At 39.3% G+C, this 27,847-nt stretch overlaps 1 protein-coding gene across 1 annotated transcript in view; it reads right to left on the reverse strand.

Annotated features, from left to right (window-relative positions):
- Positions 1-6,862: 6,862 nt before the first annotated feature.
- The window catches only part of DNER (delta/notch like EGF repeat containing), a 113,598-nt gene continuing 92,613 nt past the window's right edge, over positions 6,863-27,847 (reverse strand). Inside the window, exons 9-13 of the mRNA XM_071566641.1 lie at positions 24,437-24,559; positions 21,191-21,304; positions 20,015-20,146; positions 14,404-14,650; positions 6,863-7,942 (exon numbers count right to left, since the gene is read on the reverse strand). Of these exons, the coding sequence (XP_071422742.1) occupies positions 7,831-7,942; positions 14,404-14,650; positions 20,015-20,146; positions 21,191-21,304; positions 24,437-24,559 (728 nt within the window). The 3' untranslated portion in view covers positions 6,863-7,830. The remainder of the gene's footprint in view (positions 7,943-14,403; positions 14,651-20,014; positions 20,147-21,190; positions 21,305-24,436; positions 24,560-27,847) is intronic.

A 27,847-nucleotide genomic window follows, 5' to 3' on the forward strand; every position in this document is an offset into this window, starting at 1 on the left:
TGACACTGAAGTTTGAAGAAGAGGGTTGTAAATCAGAGACAACATAAACAAAAAAGAGAGAGACAATGAATTTTCAGAAATCGCAAGGCTGAGTTGTTTTTGAATGAAGAGCACATTTAACTGTTTTTTTGAAGTCTGATATTATTTCTCTGACCACAATTTCTGCCCTTCTTGAGAGGTACTGTCAGATGGGAAAAGAGAAGATGGCTATATTGCTTATGCAAAATCAGGGCTTCCTGAAAAACAATTGAAAAAACATGGGTAGTGCCAGCCCTAATGCCAGGGTAGGGCAGTGGTTTTGTTGGTAATTTTGGTTTTCTCTGCAGACAGCAGTACTTTCCAGTGAGGGAAAATTAGATAGTATGAACTTTTTTTACAGAAATTTTGTAGTTTATTGCATGAAACTTTAAATGTAATCAAAGCTCACCGTATATACCATTCAATAATCAGTTTCATTCAATAATCTACTCCAAATGAAATCTTTCAAAATTCAGCAACATACATCACTAAGTAAATCACAACTCTGAGACACTTTTGATTTAAACCTGACACATCTGTCAATACTGGTAGCATACTACCTTATTTTAAATCTCACATGTATTAAATTATAATAACCCTCCAAAGTTCCCAGGGATTAAGGCATCTCCATGGAATTGTAAAATATTCTCTTCATGGAAATGAAATGAGTGAAAGGTGGAGGAAAACCGATAAACTTTGCACCTAATTCAGGACTCTAAAAATCTCATCCTGTCTTTGTCCTTATCACACACAGACCACACAGGGCACAGGGAAAGAGGGGAAGCAGCGTGCTGAGTACTGGAGATAAAAATAACTGGTCATCATCTTTTATATGTAGAACAATCTCAAGCTCAAATTCATGGCAAGATGGAAGTGGAATGGCATAACAGGCACATGTGAAAGCAGATCCATCCTTATTTACATGACATTTTGCCAGTTTTATTTTGACAGACCTTCCTAGCAAATGCCATACAAAACCAACTAAAATAAATGTTCAAATTTAATTAGTAGGAGGAACTGGTGTCATGTACAGACCACAAAAAAACCATTATGGGCAGCACATTTTAGGTATGAAATCCTTGAAATAAATTATTTTGCATCATGACACTTATTGCCTGGTTGTCTTCTTCACATGACAGATGCAACATAGCAAGTCAAATAACCACAGACGGCTCTGTAGAATAAATATCAATGCCATACAGGGGGATCTACAAACACAGTATTCAGCAAGCTAATACTGATTTCTGCTTTCTGTAACCTATCCAAGTGTTGCACCGTTCTCAGGCAGAAAGAATCATAACTGGAGCCTGTTTGTGTTCTGTATGTCACAATACAGTATAGAAAACAGGCTGGAATCTAGGACACCAACAAAGCTGTACACTTGAACCATTATTTTTTTTCAAACTAGAAGATAAAGTCAACCTTCTGGCAGGTGGTTGGGGTAAACAAAGCTTTTTCATGCATGAAATTGCCCTCACAGTCCTCATACTCATTACCAAAGTGTTTTCTTGAAGCTTATAGTGGCCAAAAGTGCAGATGAAAGGGAGTAAGAACTGAGGTTCTCTGTCTTGGTGTCACAGGCTTGAGGGCATAAGACACAAAAAATATGTACTATTATATCCTAGTTGACATGGTGGTGATTGGTCAAAGGTTGGACTTGATGTTGCTATAGTCCTGCTTGAGCAATGCCATGCTGTGGTATTGCTGTCCAGATGCAACACCACATGCAATACCAGTCTTTCATCAACCAAGGCACTTATGGGAAGGGAGGAAAAGATTGAATCAATCAAAGACTTGGAGAGTGTCATAAGTTCATCCTGTTCTGGCTTGCCAGAGAGTTTCACAGCCAGGAAGCCTTCAGTGACCAATTTGCAGCTGTTTTTCCTGCTTGTCTTCACCTACAGTGCCAATGGTTGGGTTTCTCCACAAGATGCTAATGCCCTAGATGGGCAAGGGAGAAGATACTGCATGAGCAAAGGGATAAAGCAAAGGACAATGAGATACATTGTGGATATGATCATATATCCAACCTTTGAGAGTGGGAACAGAGCTCCCAAATGCCAAAATAATCTAAACTGAATGAGGCTATTTTCTTTTTCCACAGAAGCTACACACATTTTTGTTACCTTGTGCAACTTGTATCTGATTTATAGGCTCAGATTCCAGGCAGATTACTTCAAATCCACATAAGTCAATAAAAAACTGCACTGAAGATCAGAACAATCACATTCTGCTTTCCTTAAGCAGTGCTGGACTGACGTTGATATACAGTCACATGCAAACTTGCCCATATGGAAACATGAATGGAGTCCAAAGTTTAAGACACTGCAGACTCAGATTATCGTCCATGTGTGTACCACTCCCAGGAGATGGAAGAGAAGTCACAGCTGGCTTCATAAGAGACCTCTGTTTTGTTGCAAGGAGCACAGGAAGTGGACAGGAAGCAGACCTGTCCACAGGAAAAGAAACAAATCAAAATTTTAGACTGAAGGACTTCTCCTTGAGAAGATAGAATTGCTTCCAGAGTGAAAAACATGATCCCTCCTGGTCTGTGGGATGCTAGAAAAAAGTCCAGGCTCAGTGAGATAGAGAAGATTTTCCCCTTTAGACTATTCCTGGTCTGTTATTGAAGACAGCACAGCAGACTAGCTCATATTCCTAAATGATTATCTTTGCTGACTTTTCTGCCTGCACATCAGATAAAGAAGTTTATTCAGTTAGCTTATTTATTTACATTCCTTTGCCAAAGATCTCACCAAACAAAGCCTATTTGATGATTTATTCTTTGCTAAAGGGGAAGCTTATTTACAATAATCATCTTATCATAAACTTCTTAAAAGGAGGATTTGAAACTGGAATTCATAATAACAGAGAAATCTGACTTTTCCAGAGAGGTCATATTTGTTGTCCATTTTGCACTGTAGAAGAACTGAAGCCAGCTGAGGCCAGATGAAGCTGTGGCATAAACACTTTGAAGTTTTGTTTGTTTTCACTGGCTGACCCACGTCCTGTTGGAAGGAGTCACCTTCACCTATTTGGAGCTCTTCCAAAATATGAGGGGGTGAAAAGGATATAAAGGATTCAGTTGCTGGGTCCTACTGAGGGCACTTTGCAATGCAGAAGTCACACAAGAGGGATCACCTCTAGTGCAAACAGCAGAAAGAGTAAGAAGTGCAAAGACAACTTTTGAGTGACGCTTCTACAGTGACCAGCAGGTCAGACTCAGAAGGAGCTTGTGGGAGCTGAGAGCACATCACACTCAGCCCATCTTGGTAACAATCTCCAGCATTCTCAGGTAGCAGCAATTTTCCAATTGTTCAAGTGTTAGTCTCTGGCTGGTCCCAACCTCCTGATGAGATGTTTAAGATGGACATAAAAGTGTTTCAGAGTCAAATTTGCCTTATGCCATCCCTCCTGACCCTGCACAACTACAGTGCCAAAAGGCAGCTGCTCAGCTAGAGTCTCAGGGCACAGAAGACAAACTTGCAGGGAGGAGAGATCCAGCAGATCAGCTCCCTGTCTCTCATTTAGCATTAGCTATGTGCTTCACCCTTCTCTTCCTACTCCACTGCTCATGAGAGCATTTCATAAGGACGCTGAGAGGTAAAACATATTTTAAACAAAAAAATTGTTTATATTTTGTTGCAAAATAAAAGGTGCTTGGAAGTCATGACCCAGTGCATATCTCTCTCAACAGGTTTGAAGAGAAGGTCTGGATGCACACTGGACTGTCCTGACACTCCCATTTCTTATGTTTGGAACAGGTATGAACTTATTAGCTCTTGATAATACACTCATTATTTTAACTATTCACAGCAGGGAATAGCATGAGAGACTAAACCCTTCCCTGAATTAATCTGGCTTTCATCTGCCCTCCATGACCAAGGAGGAAGCAGAGGTGCACAGGAGGCTGTACTTCTGCATCCCCTTTGAGGTCAGGAATACGAGATCAGAGAAACACACAAATGTCAATTTTGGCCCAGCCAAAACTGAGCAGCACGTGAACTTCGGGAATGTGGCAGCAGGGAAAGAAAAGGCATTTCCCAGACCTGGTAACTCAGCAAACACCTTGCACCCAAACCAGGCTGGAGGCACCCAAAGGGAGGACAGGCTGAATTTGCTCAGCTGTAAGGATATGTCACTGCTCTATTCGATGTACTGTGCATGTCTGCTCTGCAAAAGCCAGCTGGTTGTGGGCAACATGAGAAGGGAATCTCTGAGAAATTTTTGGACACAGAAGGATTTAGCCATACAAAGCAGCAAAGAACTTCCCTCTGGCAACACAAGTGAGGAGGGTCTCTTCAATTCCTCTCAGCCATCCATGCAGAGGAAAATATTCAGAGGTGTTGAGTTTATTCCGCATCAGGGGTCTATTACTCTTAAAGGAGAAACTAAAAGTCTTGAGAAATGTCATGTCTGCTCGGGCATTTCTGTGCTGGAGAACAGCCATGCAGTTTCCAGAAATCAGACTGAGACAAGATGAAAACATCAATTTTGTGACTGAATTTTCACCACACAAGTCTTCACTAAAGTAAGCAATCTTTATGGTAGCACTATTCACCTCTGGTCAGATCTTTTATATTTTTAGATGCAGAGAGACACCAAGCCACTTGCCCCTGAAACCTCACAAATATCGTCTTAAAAATCCGATTGTTTCCAAAGGGAAACAAACCACATAGAGACTTTCAGTGTTTGAAAATGCACTAAGCTGAAGTCTCTTTTCAGCTCTCTTTCCCCTCACACCAAAGTAGCAGTTGGCCACACTTGAGTGGAGGGAGAACAGCAAAATCAGGTTGGTGGCTTTGGCACATGATATTACCCAGCCCAGACTGACAATGCACAGGGTTACTCAGGGCAAGGAGTGCCTCAGGTCTCCTTGCAAGTACTCACACACCACATGTGCCTTCCTGTAACAGCCCTGGCCATGAGTTTCTCACCCAAGGGTTTGGCTGGACGTCACCTCTGGAGCCCACACAGGTGGCCTGCAGAGTCCCAAAGCACCTCCTAGAGAAAAGATGCAGAGAGAGGCTGAAGTTGTGGGAATGGCCTAATTTTTCTCAGCTCAAGTTAGGCTTACCTCTGCAGGCTTTAATGGGGATAATCTGTATGTTTTCAGTCAACATGTGTTTTCTAGATGTTGTGCTCAACTGTTCCCTTGGGCCTTGTATTTATGTCATACTGCAATTAGCCCAGCCACATGGATAGGGTCACTGTCTTCATCATTTTGGACTGACTCTATCCAGAATCCATGTAAATTATGGAATTTTCCTGTTAGCACATGTATCACAACTCTGAGCTGTAATGGCAAGTTTCACACCCCTCCACGAATCATGCAATAGATGTCCATGCTGCTGGTAAAAACCACTCAGGGATGTTCTACTTCCAGATGGAAGAGGATAAAAAAATAACTAAACTTGGAGTGTGCACAAGTCCTGGAGGTTAATGACAAGCTCAGAGAATCATCCCTATCTGCAGGAGGAGCTGGAGGCTGTTAGACCATTGATGGGGGAAGAGCACATACAATCACCCCTTTCTACATCTGGATGATTTACAGAAAAAAACCCCCATGTGTAGTATATTAACAGCAGGTGGTATTTGCTATAAATCTATAGTTGCTCCCTATACAGAACAAACCTCATATGGTTTGGAAAATGGATATGCAATAACCAGTGTCCTTTGTCCTCATTCATGTATATCCTCAGAAGGACATGATCTGGCATATAAAGATGGTAACCAATTTGTGCTCGCAGCTCCAGAGTTGGGCTAACAAGACAGGATAGGTTTGTTCCCTGCAGGTCTGAGGGCTGCTCCATCTGGCAGGCAGTGCAGCACTTCCCAAATACCTCAGACGTGCATGGACTCGGGCACAGTGCATGCAAACATGCCATCAGAGTTCAATAAAATAAATTGGAAGGAACCAAAGTAATTTTCAAAGTACAAGTCAAGGGAAGCACAGGATGATTTACAGAAGCTGGAGGCTGCAAGTTGACAGGAAAACAGCTCCTCACAAATTACTTATCTTTCAGGTCAGTCAATTGAGAGAAATATAGGCTGGTCAAGAATCACTACCAAGGTGTGATTGGTATGCTGAAAGGCTGCTGCTCATTGCAACATCTCTCTTGTAAAGTATGGACCATGAATATGTATGTTCCCTAGAACAACAGAGTTTTTCTGCTTTGTATAGATTTGCAAGCCAATATTTTACGACTGAAAAGGCCAAAAACTCAGAAGAATGAGTATTTCCTTTTCCTCTGATTAACAAAACCAACAACAGTGCATTTGCCCCATTTCCACTCAAGCTTGTTCTTGACCATTCTCTCTAAAGGGTTCTCAAAACATTCCTAAAAGTCACCGTAAACAAAAGTTTCAATATATGGAATAAAACAGGAGCAAAAACCTGCACCAATGAAAAAACTCATCTGACAGCCATCAGGTGCAAATGTACAACCTCTGTCATAGAAAACTGTGCCTGAAGAACAAATCTAGTTTAGACCTGTACCTGAGTTCCATAAGTGTCTTTCCACCAGTTATTGTCTTGGGCCAACATCGTTGAGAGCCCATGGCAGCAGACACAGGATATCAGAAAAGGTATTCTGGATTTCTGAAAAGTATTTGGCACTTCCATAATTCAAACCCAGCATGGTGTTACTAACCTGCATATTTGACTCTGGAGCTGCATTTGTGTCACTTCTGAGAGATTACATTGATAATAAAATCTATATTTCCTTTTTCAAATGAACAGCTGGAATATCTTCTTTTGGCATTGTTTGTAGCACACATCCTTTCAAATTTATAGGCAACTCTTCACTTTGAAATGAAGAAAAACAAAGAAATGCTGCAATCCTCACTGATTAACGTTTATTCAGTATTTTCTGAAATGAGCAAGAATTTAAGACGCCCATAAGCGATCAAATACAGCCACAAAAACCCCATACTGATCCTAAATAAGAAGCACTATGAGAAATACACAATATTTCATGAAACAATACTGTACATCAACAACCTTTAGGAAACAAACAACTCAAACCATATGCTTAGTTTACTCACAATATAAAAAACTTTAACCTTTAAAGAAAAATATAGATTCAGTCCAATTGTAGGATCCAATCCCATGCCCACTGAAGTCAATGGAAGTCCTCTCATTGACTTCAATGTTTAAAGGATCATGCCCTTACTTTGCCTCAAGAGGCACTTTATTATACAAGGCCTAGCCTGAATAACTATTACAAAAATGTCAAACATCAACTCAAGAGTATGTTTTAGCAACTTTCAGGAAATAATGGAGAAATAGGTTATCTATCCATGCACGGAATAAGGCAAAAGCTAATTCATTCAGATTAGGAATAATAATTTTTACTAGTTTCTTTTTCACAACACAAACATTTTAGACTTTTTTAATTAATGGATATATTATATATCATATTATGCTTCACATTTTTCCTACCTCTACTGAGAAAGCTGGCACTGACATGTCATAAAGAACTCCTCGTTAATTATTGTTTTCTGTTCTGTAACAACCACAAGAAACTCATCTGGGTTTAGTAATAGTGTCTACCAAGAAAAAGCACACACTATCGTAAGCTTATAGTTTATAGAGCTCAAGGTACATTAAAATGTAAATCATGAAGTTCACAAATTCTGTTTTAAAATATTCTTCCAAACTAAAAGCTGCAGAAAATTGGTTCTTAAATATTCTACAGAAAATTCTGAAGCATCTAATGGTTTAAATTACTTATGCTTTCTTCTTAAAAATATTTAAATTAGGTTAGTAGCCCATCCTTTTGAAAAATAATCCAAAAAAGATACACTAGATTACAAATCTTTTGTCTTAATCAGTGTAACCAAGGGTTTGTCATCTGGGCTGTAATCTTCATAAGCAATGGGGGTTGCATCATACATTGCAGGTCGGGATTTCTTGCCAAACCTGGAAACAAAAGAAAACTTCTGGTGACAAACAGAATTATAAAAGAGTTCATGGCAACAATGCACTGAGTTATGGTATGTGAGCAGAAACAAAGTCAGAGAGCTTAGATAAACTCCAGTTTGTATTGCAACGTGCCAGAGGCACAGAAGTTTAAATACTTGAACTGTGACTTTTAAAATATATGTATCAAATAAAAAAACAATAAACACCTCCTTGCAGACAAGAAACAGATTCCATACCAAAGGCCACAGGAACTCAGCTGTGGGATTGAGCAGTATCAGAACATGGGAAGAATGTAGAAGATGAGAGCAAAACTGATAGTTTTACTAAGGGCAGAATTTTATTTTGGAGCCTGCTCTGACAACCAACATTAAGGTCACATCATAAACATTTACAAAAGGTATGTAATGGACAGCTATGCAATGTGCACTTGGAAAGGCAATAGTTGTGCACTGAATTGAGTTACAAAGCTTTAGGCAAAGCATTTGAAAAATGCATTTTAGGCCTGTGCTCACCTGATGGCCACTTGAAAAGCACACATATTACCAACATGCTGCACACCAGTGCAAAATTAATGGCACTTAGGACATTCCAATGCCACATGAAGATACTGATCTAGCAAAGGCTCACAAGCAACAGCATCACATGAGCAGCGTCCTGGGCAACCAGCACTGCTAAGAACCAGCCTGTATCTGCCTGTGCTGAGAACCCTTAGGCTGTGTCACTGTGGACCCAATGCTGCCATATCCAGAACTGCTTTAGAAGACTTTCCACTGCATGGAGAGTCTATGACCCCTCTGTTCAATTACTGAGATACAAAAATAGTGCTAAAAATGCAACTCCAAAGTGGAAACATTACTAAAGTGTTCTGGTTACAATTACAGAGTTTTAACTAAAAAAAAAAATAACAGGAAAATGAGGCAAAAATGGTCAAGTACTTTTTCTTATTGACCTGATGCAGAGAAAACAATAACACAGAAAGACTTATTTTATGTAGTCATCCACACTAAGGATTTGTATCCATTCAGCTACTATATTAAGTCTGTATTAATTTAAGTTGTGCACACGGGGAGGCGAGATCCAGAAAAATTCAGATTTTGAGGATAATATTTAGCCCAAGCCAAAATTAACTTGATTTTCTTCCAAGACTTTTACACAACTTCCTGACTTCCAATTTCATTCTTGACTGTTTTCAGTGATCTAGAATTGCTGACAAAACTGCAATGGCTGAAAGTATTATGATATATATGGTGAAAATTTCATTTTTCAAAGTACTTGGGCTGTCAATAAAGCCACACTAGATACATTCTCATGCACAAATGTCTGCCTTCTATAGTTTCCTTTAAAAATACACACAGGGCACAGTTGCTCATCAGCATCATGGTGGATAAACCTGGTTTTCTGCAAATGAGATAAAAGTTCAAGAATTGAATGAAGGAATCAAGTTATGGCACTTTACTAAGTCAGAGGCAGCAGTGAATTCTGAATCACACTTTTTCACCATCACCCTCAAGGGTTTGAAAGAAATAGAGCTTTGCAGAGATACAAACGATGAAGAACATTCTTCAGACATGTAAGCCAAATTTGGCATTTCTGACAGGTAGAGAACACATGGCTCATTGCACATGGTACAAAATCCATTCTCTTGTCTAGGTCAGGGTTGACATGTGCCCCTAATTGGAAAAGGCTGAGAAGAGACCACAGCACATGTGCAAGTAGTTTGTGGCCTGGTTGAGCCATCGCGCTGGTGACCACATTGCTTTCATCAACTGGTTCAGAAGTCAGTCCCTGCTTGCAATAGCAGAGTTAACAAACCTCAGAGGTTTATGTTAAAGACAGAGTTGCTAAATGAGAAGTCTTCATTCAGTGGGTGTGTACCTGGCAGGACTGTACAATGATGCTTTGCTATCATTTAATTGATGACATAAAAGAACCCATAAAATGATTACTGATACAATCTGCATGAGACAATGATTCAGGGGTAATAAACAGTGACAAGATGCAGGTCCCTGCTACAGAGTGTGCTGGATCAATTAATCACCTGCTTACAACAAAAGCATATACAAACAAATGAATAAAGATTTCTTCCAGGGCAATCAAATGTAAGATTATTCATCTAACAAAGGGTATACACCATGTGGGGAAATGTTACTCCTGGGAAGCACTGAGTCTGAAAAAAGGATGGAGGGACATGATGGATAACAATTTTGACATTAGCTTTAATGTCATATTGTGTCTGATGAACAATTACGTGCTTAGATCGTAAAGAGTGTAGCAGTAGCATTCATGGGACATGATGGTGTTTCAGTATGTACATCAGAGATACTTACCAGTGGCACAGGGATCACCACAAGGTAGAGTAAATTAAATGAGAATAAGAAAACATATTTTGCAATGAAACATTGAGTAAGAGTGACCTGTGTAGCTGAGAGAGACCAAGGGTTCCATGACAACTTTGAGGACAGTACAAGTCCATTGTAGAAATTCTGGGCACAGGCAGCTCTGTGAGTGTGGGTGTGGGTGTGTGGGTGGGTGTGGGTGTGTGTGTGTGTGACAGAGGCTGCAAATCTCCTTACCATATGGAATGGTCTAGCCCCTCCACTTCCTTAGAAGGACATTTCAAAAGATGGCTGATGGCTGATAGAGAGTCATTAACCTCAACAACCCTTTCAAGTCAAAGACTTTTGAGAACATTGGATAGCTGAACCCCAAGGAAACGGTTCCAGCTTCTGTGGGACAGGCTGGAGTTCAGAGTTTCCCCAAAAACAGAAGAAAGAAACCACATCTTGCTACTCTGTTCAATGCCAGCAACTAGTAAAAGCAGCCCACAAATAAAGTTTATACAAGAGAAATAAGAAAGAGAGACCAGATTTTGCAAAAAAAAATAAAAAAGCATGCTCAGAGGAGGAAAGGGATTGTTTTTGCCTCCATAGGAGGATAATGAGAAGATTTCTTTCAGAGAAAAGGTCAGATGTGCAAGTGATGCTTTGCCATGGTTAGAACAACCGAGCTATAATCCTAGAGTTCCCACAATTAACTCTGGCAGAAGATGTATATAAACACCTGGCAGGTGATATGGAGACCAGAGAACTCCTACAAACACACTTTCACAAACAGGTAGCTGACTGCAACCTCTGTCAGGAAGCACAGGAGCACGTGCTGACGCTTATCAGAGGCAAAGCTCAGCCCTCACAGTCCAACACAGGAACTGTGACACGGGGACAGGGGAATGTGCAGGGGAGAGCAGCTGACCCTGCTGTGACAGGAGAACATAATCAGAGTCTGATAAGCCAGACTCTTCACCCCACACGTGGACAGAACAGATCAGGATATGAAGGTAAAAGTCTAAGAAACCACCCTGCAAGCAGTGCACAAAGGCTGCTGCCAGTGACATCCAGGCACACACAGAAGTCACTGCAGCACGGTCTGTAGCCAGATAATTCATGTGAATGCTTTGCTAAAGTGAATGATTCAGTTTCAGTCACAGATCTTGGTTCCAATTCAGTAAAGTCTTACGGCTGCTAAAGCCAGTGGTCAGCTATTTCATTACACTGTTCTCTTCTCCTTTAAGATATACAAACTTTAACATAAAGGGAATCTTTACTGTCTGCATGATGAATGTTAAAGAGAGATCTGCTTCACCAGGTTAGAAAACTGTAAGTTCTGATTTGCTAATCCTGGGAACATTCACTAGAAGTAGACATGAGTCATGATCCTTGAGCACATTGGGTTTTTTCTTACAGCAAGTACGTGGATTACTAAATACTAAATTATAAAAACAATTATTAAGGGGGAAAAAGCTGAGAAACATGAAGAAGTAATTTTAAAATAACTTCCTGAATATGCAACAGACATTCACACTTCATGGACACCTACTGACTTTTAACAGAAACCTTACATTTAAAGAAAATAATCTACTCACTTTTCCTTAGGCCTCCATTTCCCAAAATTACTAATATGTTTGGGTGTCTAAACATGAAAGGAAATTATTTCTAGAAAATGCTGAGTTTTCTATTATTTGAGAGTAGATCTCTTAGATGTAGCAATTCTGAAAATTCAGACCTCAGTATTTATATGTGTAGATTTAAGAGTTTATGCAAAAATAACTAGAAAAGTTGTGCTCCTTTTCCTGGATTGAAATTACTGAAGCAGTGGTTTATATCTTTCTGAAACCAAAATAAACAACAGTCTTCACACTAAACCTCTGTGAATTATCTGACTTGGCAGCTCTATCTTGGAGTTTTATAAGGCACCCATTCTCTTAGAGACACAGAGAGTTACTTTGAATGAAAACATTTATTTTCATTTGCATGAGGTAGAAACACTTTTTCCAATATAGGGAAACCCTTTATTGACAATAATGTAATTTCTAACTGCATAATATGGATTGAAAAATCATCATCAATCTATTCCAGACTAAGAACTTCTTCAAAGTTTATTTTACCCTGATGATAACTTGGGGTTTTTTTAAACTATTGCCTTGAGTAATAAGCAGAGTTTCATTCACAGTAATCTAGACAGTAGCAATAAAGACCTGAGCTAACCCAGATTCCAAGATTGGAAAGGTTTCATACAGGAAACCTTTTATCATTTTTATTATCTCCCAGTGAAACTGTAAAAGGCAAGACAAACTCAGACTGAAAAGATCATGCCTTGCTGGTACACTTAGATAGAAAGCTGAAAACTTTGCTTTAAGAAATAAGTAAGAAAACCCGGTGTTTGACTCTTTCTCAGAAGTGTCAAAGAATTCCAGCCCTTGGGGAAGTGCAAAGCACAACTTGAACCAACAGTGAGTGAACAGGCCTGGCACACTCGTGCCCGCTGCAGGAGCACACGGAGGAGTTTCAACTGAAAGATGAACAGTATAATTCTGCACCTTGCTGCTCACTCTTGGAGATGTGTGGCACATAAATGTAGGCATTCAGAAGGCCAAATAATTAAAAAACTCTAAAGCTTTTTATGAGCCATAAAGCAACTCCATCCTCTCTCAATATACCACTAAAGGAAAATGTAACACTGATTTTATCGCTGGGTTAAAACAACTATGCACATCTTTATATTTAAAATATTTTCTGACTAATGTATTTTGACAATGAACAAATGTTTTATTGTAAACCTAAGCTGGAACCCTTTAAAGAGCTACTGCCCAAAGCTGCGGTGTGATTAACTGAGTCTGTGGGAATGCCTCATCCATTTCAGGTAACTCTGACAACTTCAGTGGTGGTGCAATTTAACCTATTTAACTTTCACTGAAACAGCACTGGAGCATTCAGAAAATGAATTACCAGCAATCACCAACCAACATGCACACATTCCTCCATGTCAGTGCACAGGAGCATGTCTCCCTCCATCATTTAAGAGCATTTTAATGGTAACACACACGAACACTCTGTTGGAATTTGAAGTGATCTTGACAAATCGAAGAAATGGGAAAAAGAAACAATGAAAATTGAAGTTCTACCCTATTAAGAGAGATGTCAAACACAAAAAAACCAATATTGACTAGGAAACAAAATGACACAGAGGATTTTGGGGTGAGGAACAATCTGTCACTAGTGTAATGCAAATTAAAAAAAAACAACAAACAACACCCCACACCCCCCCCTAAAAAAAAAACCCAATAAGCAAGTTTATTTTTCAGATGTATGAAGAGGAATGCCATAAATAGGATACAGGAAGTGATTACTCAGTTTATTTGGTGCATGTAAATCTTCAGACAGAGAACTACTTTCAGTTTTAGGGACCCCCTTAAAAAAAAAAAAGGAAAAAAACAAAAGAGAAAGACAATCTAGAGTTTGCCCCAGGAAGACAATAAAGAAGTTGACATGATCCAGGAGGAGATACTGGGAGAATGGGTTAGTTAAGCCAAGGGAAGAAAGTTTTTCTGCTTTGTTTTTATTATAAAAAAGGAGGCAGGGGGAGGGAGCCTCATCACCTGAGGTACAAGTGATACAAACAGTGATAAACTATTCTTCATGACAGCCTGAAGAGCAGGATGAAAGAAGCAGCCTAGTTCATAGCAAAGAAAATCCAGGCTGGATTTTAGGAAAGCCCTTTTTAACTCTATTCAACTCCTTTGGAGATTTTAAAATACAATTGTTGGCAAAGGTCTAGGTATATTTAATGCTATATCAGTGCAGTGGCTTACATTTCAGCTCTCAAATCCCTTCCTTTTGTATAACTCTGACACCCAATGCCCTTGGTTGCAAATGCTCCTTTAAAATTAGAATTTAAAATATTACTAGGAAAGCAAGTAGAAAAGACAAATAGGAGCACAAAAATGAGTGATGTGAAGAGAGTCTCACTAAAAATCTGGTAAGTCAGTCACAAAATTCAATACACCTTTGCTTGTGTGTATCAGTCAAAGAAGTTGTACATCCCAAACAGATCTGACAGGCTAAGAACTCCACATCTGTCCCACTTCAGCAGCTTCCCACCAAGTGACCGTCCCCAGAACAAACCTGGCATGTCGGATAGAGGCAATTGCACTGCTGAATTCACTGTCAATACTCCTGCAGTTGTAGAACTCCTCGTAGGCTGGCCTGGAGGAGCCCTGGTACTCGATGCGGCTGATGCGACAGATCCCCACGATCAGGATGATCAACATCAGGACAAACGCTACGCAGAGGGCCCCAATGATGATGTACAGGGAGTGACGAGGCATATTTGTTAGACTCTCTGCCATATGCCCAGATTTCCACTGCAGACCTGCCAATAAAAAATAAAAGTTTATTGTTAATTAGTAGCTTATATCCATCCTGCTGAATAAAACTATTTTACAATATTCATTTTCAATATTGCTGACTTTTGAAGGTAGGGGGATATGTAATTTCTCAGGCTCTGTTAGTGATACATGAGCCATGCCTAACATGCCACAAATTTGAATAGCACTATCTTGAAACAGAATCACAGAATCACAGACTATTCTGAGTTGGAAGGGACCCACAAGGATCATCAAGTCCAACTCTTAAGTCAATGGCCCATACAGGGGACTGAACCCATGAACTTGGCATTATTACAACCAAGTTTTACCAACTGAGCTAACTGAAACTTCACCCATCTTTTTTGCAGACTTTTAAGGTCATATGGGAACACCTCTCTAGTTCCATCTCCTATATAACCCATGTCATAGAAAATCATCAAGTTACACTTGCATTGTGTTATTTTATACTGTGGCTCTCTAAAGGGAGGCTGGTTCAATGCAAAAGCTTTTAGTAACCCACCAATTCTCTGTGCAGTTTGGTCTAATAGTGCAGCTTTCCACCAAAATGTGATACTTAACATGCATTAGACATGCTTGTTTTTTAATTTGATGTACAGGCTTTTTTATGCCTTTCTCCACCAGACTGCAGAGACCAGTGTTTCAAGGACAAAAGGGGCATCTCATAAGGACCTACAGCAGTGAGCCCACGAGCCTTTTCTCAAGCATAAGTTCCCCAAGAGTCTCAAAGCAGAACTTAAAGTAAAGCCAATGTGCAAGAGGCTTCTTGTATTTATGTATTCCAGATCTTCTGTGTAAATATTCTTGATCCCCAAACAATTGCCTATCAATACCAAACAGATTTTCTAGTAATTGCCTATGTCCTCAGATCTGTTTTTCTCTACCATGGGTCAAAGTATTCCTAATTAACCTGTACTTCCCTCTAGGGTTTGTTTTTGGCAGTCTCTTAAGCCTATGGTCTCAGAAATTATTTTAAACCAGGAACAGAATTGAATCATACTGACTACAGAAATCTGACACTCTGCAAAAGTTATTTCTAGCAGGTGACTGTTCCTTTTTCAAACATACTTCTGCTTTGCACTGGTTCAGAAATTCCTTGTACTTAATCACAAACATTCTGGGAACAGAGCTGCTTTGAGAAAGTTAAGATATTCTCAGAAGCCACCTCTCCAGGATGTTGATGATGGCAGATAATGGATTCAAGCACCTCAGTTGAAATCACCAGTTTAGTGGCATCCATGGATAAAATCTCCATCTATGGTGGAAATACATGGGAATGGACAAGGACAGAAAAACATTTCAGAGGAAGGTGGTGAGAAAACCTGAAGCTGTAACATCTGGGATTCACTTGGGCAGTGTTTGGAGAAATGGTTGCTCTTGGTTACAGTAGAAAAGGTTGTCCCAGAGCAGCTCTCAGCTTGGGTTGTGTAGACTTTCTGTCCACAAATGTGACCTGAGTTTACAGGACTGGCTGTTTGTGTTATCTTCTTCAGAGATCAGTGAAGTTTTGATCAGCCAGAATCATCCAGTGATGAAATGTTTCCAAAGTGCTGCTGCTGCAGTTTGCCCAGTCAGGATATGGAGGAGAGAATACAGCTGTGCTCTGTGCACTTGGGGAAGGGTTTCTATTCCTGTTCTGCAGCACATTTGTCACACGCGGTGGTTTCTGTCAGGCTGTCAGACCAAGCTGAACTCAGACCTAATGTTTGCAGATACATGGCAAGACAGTTCTGATTTAGATTCCATGTCTTCCATCTCTGGATGACAAAGATGAGAGAAATTTCCTCCTTTTTTCATCACCAGATCAAAATACAAAGATTAACTGTGTATACTTCAAAGATTAGAAAGAACATATGACAGCTCAAAATCACAATATTTTCAGTTATTACATTAAGGTTCATAAAAATAAAAAATTACATTTCAATGCACACCACACAGTCTGTACGAGAAATTCTTCATAATGTTGGTTTTCAAGTAACTACATGGTTTGGCATACCTCAGTAATTACATTAATAATTACCAAAGTGGCAAAGGTAATGATATTAACAAATACAGAATTCACATGAGACATTTCTAAGCATTTTTACAGTGAATGCTCCATTAACTTTTTAGGCAAATGCATTTTGTATTGAAAGGAGGAATATCCTCCTTATAATTAAGACAAATTTAATCCTATTTAATTTGAATTGCTAATACTAGTAACGACCATAAGATGATATAACAAATATCACAGCTCATCCAGGCAACATACATGTTGTCCAGTTTGTTGTACATACAACACTTGAAAACTAAAGAGAACAGTTTGACAAGAAGATAACCCTGAACTCCTGTTAGAGGAGTCATTTCAAGCAGCTAAACCAGCTGGTGAAAAAATGGGGAACTATTAATAGTAATGAGGGTGGTTCTACAAAAAGACTAAGTACCAACAGCCTCCTTCATGGGTAGTAACAGCAAATCACAAGAGAGAAAATGTGATCTGTTTAGTCAAACAACTCCCAAACACCAGTTTGGCCCTTCCTGAGAAGGCTGAAGCCTGGCTTCATGTCACATTCAGAGGGATGGTCCAATACAAAGGAAGTCAGAATGCAGTGTTTAAATTTAATTTGCATCACATTATTATTATGTTCAAACAACTGAAACAATATAATAAATATGACAAGGAGAACTGGAAAGATGAACAGAAGCAGATTTACTAATAAATTCAAACTTTAGAGCTCAAAGAAATCCACTGACCCGTTGTCTCAACTCCACTGAGATCAGAACTACTGCACCTGTTCACAGAAGACCTGGATATGGCCTTTCTAGATATGATCAGAATTGGATTCCCACTGGTTGGTCAATTCATAGCTCAGGGAAAGACAGTGAGTACAATGATGTTCCCATGGCTACATCTGCAGATCAAAATGCTTTTAAATCCTTTCTGCAAAGTGATTTCTTCAAAAGCCAATCCCTCTGTGTTTGCATAATCCTTTAGATACCTGTTAAAATCCAAGTTCTTTAGGAAAGCTTCCACAGTTTTGCATACAAGCCACTGCATTGGTTAGAGAGGCTGCATGTGCATATTTACCTCTGGCTGTTGTGAGGCCACGTGGTGTCCCACAACAACACCTCATTTTACTTTGATCCTGTGGCAAAGTAACTTCAATAGCAAGGGAACATCAAACATTTGCTGATATGAAGTTTATTTGAAAAAACATTGGTAACCATCAACTTTTAAACTTAGTTGTCCTTCAAAGTGTAACTCTTTGTAGCTATACAAAGACTTTTTCCTGTTTTCATTCCTTAAAGACCAATACAAACCAGAATTTTCTATGCATCTTTATAACTCTTCTGTTATTGTTATTATTACATATATGCACTTTAATAGCTATCACCATTTTTTTTATAAAAACCACAGTCTTTTCAAACTCTTCTATTGTGAACAATTGCCATGAACAATACTATATGATTTATTCTCCCCACACTGAGATGGAAAGAAAAGGTCTAACATTTCTGGTTGAGAATCAGCCTTGTCGTGTTGTTAATGCCAGATAACATTCAGATGATTCCCTACTTGTCATAGTCACAAGATAAAAGAACTTGCATCCCTAACAGGGGGAAGCAGAAATAATTGGGTAGCTGGAGAGTGAAAAAGGCTCCTTCCACCCTCTGTTCTGCTTCCCTCATTTTCCTGTGTTCATATGCACTTCCCTGTGTACCTCTGGTGCAAACAGCCAAACTCTCAGTGACCAGAGCATGACGGCCAGAGAACTCCAGGACACGCACCACTGAATTTGGAGAGCACACCTGCAGGGCTCAGAAAGCATGCCAGCCTTTGTGTTCCTTTGGCATTCCATAACATGACAGAAATGCAATTATTACTGCATCAAGGGACTCCAGGAAGTGTGTTTCCAGGATGATTTTTGTTTTCTCCAAGAACTAAACTCATCTCTCTGTCAGTCCACTACTTAGCTAAGGCAGGCAGAATTATATGGCCTTGCTGATAAACTTGGACATGCACACTTCAGGTGTCACTAAAAACAGCCTTGTGAGTAAAAGCTCCTCTGAGTACCCTTTAGCATCACAAATAGCACACAGCACTGTGCTCCCAACATCCTGCTGGCTCTGGACACACAGGGAAGGGTGGCTGCCATTCACAGAGACAACAGCCAGGCAGTGCTGTCACCACCTTTGGTGGTAGCTAGTAATGGTCTTCTGCAGTCTTTGCTTACAACAGAAAGCACTGAAACTGAATTTATTGGTTTCAAGTAAGGACTAATATCAAGCACAACAAGAAGAAAATCAATTTTAAAAAGCAGTCAATATGTTTAAGTAAAGTTTAAGTAAAAGAGAGCAAAAAATTGAAGCTTCATATGCTCCTCATGTAAACAAGAGAAAGAAAACATTTTTTATTCCAGCCTTTGCATTTATTTTATTAATCTATCACCTATCCCTGCACCATCAATTATGCTAATAAACTTGTATGTCTGCATATTGACTCAGAGGGATCTATGACCACAGTGCCTGGAGCATTCAAGCAGTTAAATACACATAGTAAAAACAACATCTCCAGCCCTGGAACAAGACATCAGGGAAATACAAAGCAGCTCTGTGAGAAGCAGAACCAATGAAGTTTAATTTCCATTTTAACTCTTCCACAGTTGGGCTTCATACTCTCTGCCTCTCATGGACTCTCCACTGCTCATAAGGGTGCCCTTACAGAGAAGCTTCTCTCTAAACTAAGCAGCAAGATCACACTGAAGCTGTTCCTTCCCTAGGCCCTCCCGTGGAACCTTTCTAAGTCTTACTAAATGCTTTGGAAATATTTTGGTTTGGAGCCCTTCTCTTTTCTAACAAATTTGGTGGAAATTGGCCTATGGCTGGAAAAGTTATTCCTGACAGAGATGGTAAGTGAATGCACACACAAGTCACAGCACGATTAAACAGAAGTGGTTTCATTAGGTAAGCAAGTTCAAAGTTGTTTTGCTGAAACATCACTAGAACTGCAGGTGCTCAGAAGTCAAAACAACTCAGTTAGGACCTTGCTTACAATGCTAAGGATGTTCACTTTACCCAAAGTATGAAAGGAAGTTCTGAAGCATAAGCACAATTAAAAGACAAACTGTTTAGTGCCCAGCTGTGAGACAGCATCTCTGACAATCTAGTCCAACACATCTCAAAGTAGGGTGCCCAGAAATAGAATTTTTTAACTTTCATAGCTCCTTTTGAAATGTTATAGCCTAAAATAAAATTAATTTAACATGATCTTGATAATTTACAAATGGTTCAGAGGATTCGTGCAGATAGGTAGAGACAAATACATTTCTTTAATATATCATTTTTAGAAATGTTTAGAGAACTACAAAACTTACGTATTTCACAGTTTGCACCGACCCATCCATGAGGACAGTGGCAGGTGTAGCCACCAGGCTGATCCATGCAAGTTCCACCGTGGTGACATGGGTTGCTGTCACAGTCATTTACATCCATCTCACATTCTTCACCTTGCATAGGAAAAAACCCAACAAAATCCAAAGTTCTATATATGGCAGGTGCCTGACCCAGCAAGTGCATTGTCAGTCATTTCATTTCTCTCTTACTGCAGAACATTTACAGTGCAATAGCATCTTTATTCTTAGAACACCAAAAGTGTTCCAAGAAGGAAGTATTGTCCTCATTCAACGAGGTGAAACCAAAGTCTGAGGACTAAGGGACTTGGCTAACCTCGCCCAGACTCTGTATCTCATTTCTCTAAATGTCGTTGCCCCCCCCAAGAAAATGTAGTGTAACAGTTCATCATGTATATTCTGACATGCAATAACGTATATAATCAGTGTCTCTGAGAAACAGACATTGCACAATGGAAAGCTGATTCTTTTCCAAAGACGCCCTTTAATTAGCACAGATCAAAAGCACAATTTGATCTATAAAACAGCTATGAATGGGTTTATCTATTACAATCACATTAGTTATTACCTTACATGACTAACAGAGCATCGGGTCGTAAATTACCTTGACAGCAGATATTTGTATTACACCCATCATGTCAGCCTAAATACAAGGCCAAAGGATTAAATGGGCTCCTTACCAGGACTCTGAAAGTGTAAATTGATTCATAACAAGCACTTTAGGGCTTTTAGCAATTGCATATTAAAGTAATGGAATAAGTTGTTTCTTGAGCACACAGTAACTAAGGTCAATGTTAAAACATTTTCCAGTTTCCAGTGTCCAATTAGTATATTAGCTTACCTGGAAGTCTTCAAAATGATAGTGTTAAAATGCAATCTAGTCTCAGTGAGGTCATAAGGCATGTTAAATAGCTGTTAGCTTAGCAAAGTCTCTTTAGTAATAGGCTTTTTTCACTACAAAGTTCAAAGCAGTTGTAAGTAATATTGAGAATTTTTCATTCTCACTAGACTGACTACAATTCAGTGAAGTCCAAATTAATTTGTTTCTTGAAGAGACACAGTCTTACTTGGTATTTGTCTTCTTTTGGACTCAGTGAACACTGACAACCAGACGTTCTGTGTAACATACAAACCACTTGCCTGCATATCCAGGTGCACAAACACACGTAGCATTTAGACCTTCACTGTCACAAGTGCCACCGTTCTGACAGTTGATGTTAACACAGGGATCTTTGTATAGTTCACAGTGCCTTCCTGAAAAGGGAAAACCAGTAATTGCCATTAACATGACTGATGCTGACAGCATGAAATGAGTACATACAATAACTTGATTTCACTTGGATGAATGTGCAGTCTCCAAACCTGTCCTTATTAGGCCAATGTCATAAGACTAAAGCCATGTATTTTATGCTGGCTAAACCTTTTACATACTTGCCAAAACTACCATACGTCTCTCCACTCTTCCTACACAGAGGCTTTGGGCTAGGAGAGATAGGGCAACTTTTGCTAAGAACTACTGGATGTCTATTTAAAAAATGGTATAAAAAAGCATAATCTGATCAGTTCATATTCTTCAATAAAATGTAAGCAATATTTGTCTTGAGCAAGAATTTTGTGTAATAACTTATGTAATAATATACATAAGCATTCTGTAGCCTCTTGTTAACTTTTGCAGGAAAATTAGGAGTATAAGGCAACAAAAAGAAATTAATTTGTTCAAATGGATATTTAAAACCAAAGAATTGGGTGGCTCTACTTCATGCCACTACCTTCACTCTTTCATGCTCAGTGTAGGCTCTGTGGATGCAGCAGCTTTGCCTTGCAGGAGACAGGGCAAGCTGCATCTGGCACACAGAACATGGAACACAGCAGATTCCCACTAGGGATGGGCACAGAGGCTGTACTGCCACTGCTGCATGCAGCCACTTCTTGGGATCTACTGTTCAGATAAAACCAGGAAAATCAATACATGAATGATCTAATTAGTGCAGGGATGGCACTGAAACACATTTATGTGAATAATGAATGATTAGGGGGACTTCATTTATAATGTATCTGCTACAGTGAAATTAACTTCAATTTAAAATACCTGCTTAAATTTATCCACTAATTTAAGTTTTATGTCTAAATCTAAGTCTTACTGCCATTTTTTTCTTGGGAATGACTACTTAGCTAAAATCCCAAGTTATCTTCAAGTTTTGCCATTCTTACACTTTTTTAGAAGAGTTTCAACAAGCTGGAGAGCAGGACTGGGTTCTGAATGCTCCCATGTGGTCACACTTAAAAATTCCTCACACATTTTTCACTTTATAGGGTGGTTCATGTTTGTAAATCCTTACAGTCCTGCACTCCAAAGATGCACAACCCAAAACCTTCTATGATTCTGTGATGGTAAATAGAAACATAAATTCATATTGCCTATCATGTATAAAAACTGCAATACAGCTTTGGCATCAGGAGAATGTCTCTAATAATGAGATACTGAATGATTATGTTGCTTGGTGGGGATTACAGAACCCACAGTGATGGAGGGGTAGGAAAGGTGAAATAGAGGTGAAACAAATACATATGAAAAGTGGATGTGCAGCTGATCCTGCCTTTCTCCTTCCTAACCTCTTTCAGGAATTTTGTTGCACTAGAATCGGGCAGTTTGTAAATTTGAATTTGGAGACTCTGAGTGAGTGACTAAAAGGAAAGAAATTAATTCTCTAGTGTACAACACTTCAATTATGTGCAGCAATGCAAGCTTATGTGAGTTACATAAAACCAACGATCTCAAGTCAATTATGAAAATGAAAAATACACATAAAAGCAACTTATTTATATACACATACACACACATACACACACACACACACACACACACACACACACACACAGAGTCCTCACTCACTCCAGACCTGCCAAATTCATTTTGCTAACCTTTGCAGCATTAGCACCAAAAGACAGAGCACTCTGGCTGAGCATCCTGCAGGGAGGAGCCAGCAAAGCCAGCAGCCCACAGGCACCTGCTGGCACAAACTTCAGTGCAGGCATCACAGGGATGAAGGCAGAAGGGGGACTGCAAGTGGGTTGGTGGTGCTAAACTGGAGGTCTCTGGTGGCTCACAGAGCATCCTGAGCTGGGTGCCTCAGCTCTGTTCAGTAGTGTCACTGAGCACCTGAAGTGCTGGAGTGATGAAAGCTCAGTAGGCAGCCAAAAGTGCTCACAGGATCAGGTTCTCTGCTTTCAGTTAAAGTATAATGTGCTGTGCACACAGTGATTTCAGCTGTGTGTACGGGCTGGATGAGAACAGAAGATGAAGTCATAACATTGTGGTTTAGTGCTGGTTAAACTGCCATGAAAAGCTGAGGGTCATTTCCTCACTAAGCTTCTAAAATGATGAATTCTGTACCTATTGTCAAAGAGCAGTGCAATCACCAGCATGAAATACATATTTAGCCTCAAGCAGCTGTTAAGTGAGCATTACTTATCAACACAGATAAGGATTGATATGCTTAATGACAAAATGCTAGAGCAATGTTCCCTAAAACATAGTAATTCTGTGTAAAATATATACATATTTTTTAAAATTCTAATAGCATATAAAATTTCATTGAAAACATTCTCACAGCATGATTCCAAACAGAATACACTAAAAAGTATCATTTTAGCCCTTCACAGAGGGACATGTCACACACCACTGGTATGTGTTAATCTCTTCACAGCTGAAATCTACTGTGAGATCAAAGATTTTGAACAGCTAAACATATACTCTTCTCATCTATTTTATAAATTACTTTAAAAATGCCAAAGACCCATTCCATTTGAATATGTCTAAGAATAGCTGCAGTTAACATGGGAAAGCATTCACAGAGCTCCTATTCTCTCTGGGCTGTACAGTCTTCTAAATGATCAACATAAAACTCTTATTTCTACTTCTTTGTGCTAATCTATTTCAAATATTAATATTTTATTAATATTTTGTTTCTAGCTCACTTCACTGGAGAAAATGAATAAAAAAGTAATTTGAAAAACTCTCCATGTAAAAGTTCCAAACAATAACTGATGAAAAATTCTTTTTAACAATTATGTTTTCTTCAAAAAACTCATCACTTTCTTACATATCTTATAAACAGCATAAAAAAGCTACACCTAATAAGAACAGAGGGAAGCCATTTGTCCCCAGACAAGGACATGCATTCCTCACAGGTGAGATAAATCTAAACTATTCATTTGGATAAAGATTATGGGATCAAGATCTATATTGAAGTTTGTTTTCATTAATTTTACATGAGGGATTTCTTTCTGCTCAATGGAGGGTGTGGTGTATCTCTGTTTGTAACAGAATCTACTCTAAAAAAATGCAGAGAACAATTGAAAAACCAAGAGACAAACCCATCCTACCTTCGTACTCAGCAAGGCACACACACTCGTAGCTGTTGACGAGGTCTCTGCAGGTGGCTCCATTCTGGCAGGGTGCAGAAAGGCATTCATTATACTCCTCTTCGCAGTAAAGGCCATGGTAACCTAAATCCCATGAAGAGGGAAGAAAACAAGCTATGAAACACTTCCCAGCACAAATTAACAATTAGGTAACTATAGACTGTGGGATTTAAATCTCGTGCACACACAGGTACATGTTAAAACATTGATTTTAAACGCGTCTGCTCCCCAGTTGAAAATCACCCAAAAATACTGGAAGCACAATGTTCTGAGTGAAGTCCCAGGGCCTGTGATAAACCACAGGAGGCTGCAAGGATGGAGGCTGATGGCAGGGGCCACTGGCAGCAACAGGAACACCCACACTCTGGTTGTAAAAGGGGATACAGGAATATTGACAGATCTCCCAACTCCCTTTGATCCTCCTTGCATGAAAGCCACTTTTCATCAAAGAAGTGATAATTGTGTAACAGTAGTTAGAATGATAATATGTTTACCTTTAAAGCTGTACAATGTCAAAACCCTGCAGAAGCATTGAGGTACTTTCCTTTGCAGTGTTCCCAATTCTAGGCAGGTATTACAGCCTGATTAGGCAGACACAGAAAGCAGGCGCAGAGAAAAGCTGCAAGACCTGTTAACAGCCACTGAGCCCTTTGCATCATGAGGCAAGAAAAAGGAGTTAATCCACTTGAAACAGCACTTTTTTCATTAGTGTGCCATACAACCATTTGTCTTAACAGAAGTTGAAATTACTTTCTACACATGGTGCATCAGGTCAAAGTAGTACCTACTCATATAAAGTAACAGCATTAATTACTGTAGTGTAACAGAGGAAATAAACTAGCTGTAATGCTAAAATATGTTTGCTGGTAGTATTTGTTTCTTGATATTAGAGATGAAGAATCATAAACCTGGTCATTTTAAATACTATTATTTTTGATACCAAGAAGCTTATTTAATTTCTCTTCAATAAATTCAAGTTTTACTTTTTTTAGGAAAAGCTTCCTCTCTTATTTCTTATTATTTTTCTTTTCTCTTTCTTTCTTTTTTTTTTCTTTCCTTTTTTAATTCTTTCTTAAGGTAGAGCCTTTCCAACACCAGGAACAATGTCTAAGTTTATAGGCATTTAATACAATAACCAAAACCCCATCCATTGAAAAGGTGAGGATAGAAATTGTAACCAGTACTGTCATCCACAGCGTAATGACACACACCTTGTGCTTACTGCAGACTATTTTTCATTCTTGGGCTATTATTTCATAATATTTGGCTGATACTGAAAATAATGTAGACTGGGAAAATTTTTATTTGTTTTAAAAAATGGCTGGCCTCTGTTTGTCAGCTTGTAAAGGTCTATATTACACACTTCAACAGGTGGTTTCAAATACGCCTTCATATTAAATGCTGTTTCCCAAAGAACAGTCATGCATAGAATATGTCATGGTATGTTAGCAGTACATAAGAACACTCTTCCCACCCCTACCACAGATTAATTTGCTTTAAATCAGTTAAATATTTAACCTTCTTAACTCATCAGGGCCTTAGTGATCACCATAATAATACCATGAATATGTACTTGTACTCTGTGATACAAGGCCAGGCACTGGAACCGTGCTCAGATGCTTTTAAAAATCTTGGTTTGCTCACTGCATATAGCTGTAAAAACAATAGAGGAGTGACTGTACAATGAATAAATATACAATGGGCATGAGTAAAGATGCCAGGAAAAAGACCTAAAATACAGGGTGAGTGTAGATTCTGCAGTGTGATTTTACTTCTTCAGATAGCCTGTAGTTAGTCAGAGAACTTAGAGATACAAAAGGATGAGATCATGAAGAACCAAGAAGAGGGGCAAATTCTCATCATAGTAAGCAGCAATCTATATTCACTCTCCTGGTCCAAATTTTCCCCAGAATTCTCACAAAATCATAGAAAATAGGACAAATGCCACCTCCAGACACCACTTGCATTGCCTCTCTCCCTCCCTATTACAGACAATTCAAAATAAAAATTTATAAAGATACAACATGTTAGTACTACTCAAGATTTATATACAATATAATCCAATTCTGCACAAAATTATTCTTTCATAGGAAATAGTTAATTGGACTAGTAGCTTATTAAGAAATATTTCAGAGCCACTTTTGCCAAAGCTGTTAGCCAGGTAATATAGAATTAATTATACTAAAAGTTATAGGGTTTCTTACCAGCCTACGGTGAAGTTTATCTAGCTTATGGTTCTATGAAATACCCTTTGTAGTGACATTTGTAGCCAACATACAAGCCACCAAAATTGGAAAACTTACAAGAAAAACAGCTGCGATTTGCCAGTGTTTAACACCGACTTAAGGAGACACATTCAGGAAAAAAAAAAAAAAAGAAAAAAAAAACATTTTCCACGTCTCCCTTTCAAAGGAAACGAAGGGAATTTGTGACTGAGTAGTTGCCTGGCTTCCAGAATCAATGAATTTGGAGGCTGAGGCTGCAGGCAGCCCACGCTGCCAGACGCTGCTCACGGCCTGGGAGAGATGTTTCCTCTCTCCACGAGAGGGCAGGTCTCGCCCACACACGATTTCACCCTCCTTGTCCTCCCCCGGTGGCTGCAGCTCCTTCTGCTGGAGCTGCCGGAATGGAGCAGCGGGAGCAGCACACGAGGGATGCTCCTCACCGAGCTCAGAGGCACCACCGTCCTTAATGAGCTTTTCTCCTTGTATTACTGCTTTTAAACTAGACTGATATATAAACCATGACGCATGCTGAATGCAGATATCTATATTAAAAAAGACTACATAAATAATTTTTTTAAGAATTTAGATTGAAACGGGAATTTTTCGCAACTAACTTCAGAATAAAGGATTGTAGTGTAGTTGCTTCCTCTCTTCTTAGCAACGTTACAATTCTGCTACTTCTGTGTTCACAGCCAATGCCAAACACAGGTCTTTTGGGGTGTGAAATGTTTCTGTGGACATATTCAGAAAGAAAGAAACAATCCCTGCATTAACACTTCTCCAGCTACTGTTCCTGAACAGGGGAAAAAAAACCACATGAGGCAACGCAGCTTCAAAAAGGGCAACTTCTTTTTTCCAGGTCACTTGAAACTGGAAAAGCCTTCAATAACATCATCTTCATGAACTCAAGCAGAACTTGACAGTGAAGTTCTGATTTGCTCTCTTCAGAGGCTGGGGAATGGACAGGAAACCTAAAAAACCCTTTGAAACAAAGATGTCCCTGTGTTACCTCTTTTCCCTCTACCTGACTCTCCCTCTGCTACCGGTCTTTACAAAGGCAGAAACAGATCTGTTGCCATCCTCGCCTCAATGACCAAATTCCTCTTCCTTTCTCTTCAGCATCAGGGAGGCTGCCTTGAAGAGCCCA

The sequence above is a fragment of the Pithys albifrons genome, chromosome 11 (assembly GCF_047495875.1).
Source record: "Pithys albifrons albifrons isolate INPA30051 chromosome 11, PitAlb_v1, whole genome shotgun sequence".
NCBI classification, from domain to species: Eukaryota; Metazoa; Chordata; class Aves; order Passeriformes; family Thamnophilidae; genus Pithys; species Pithys albifrons.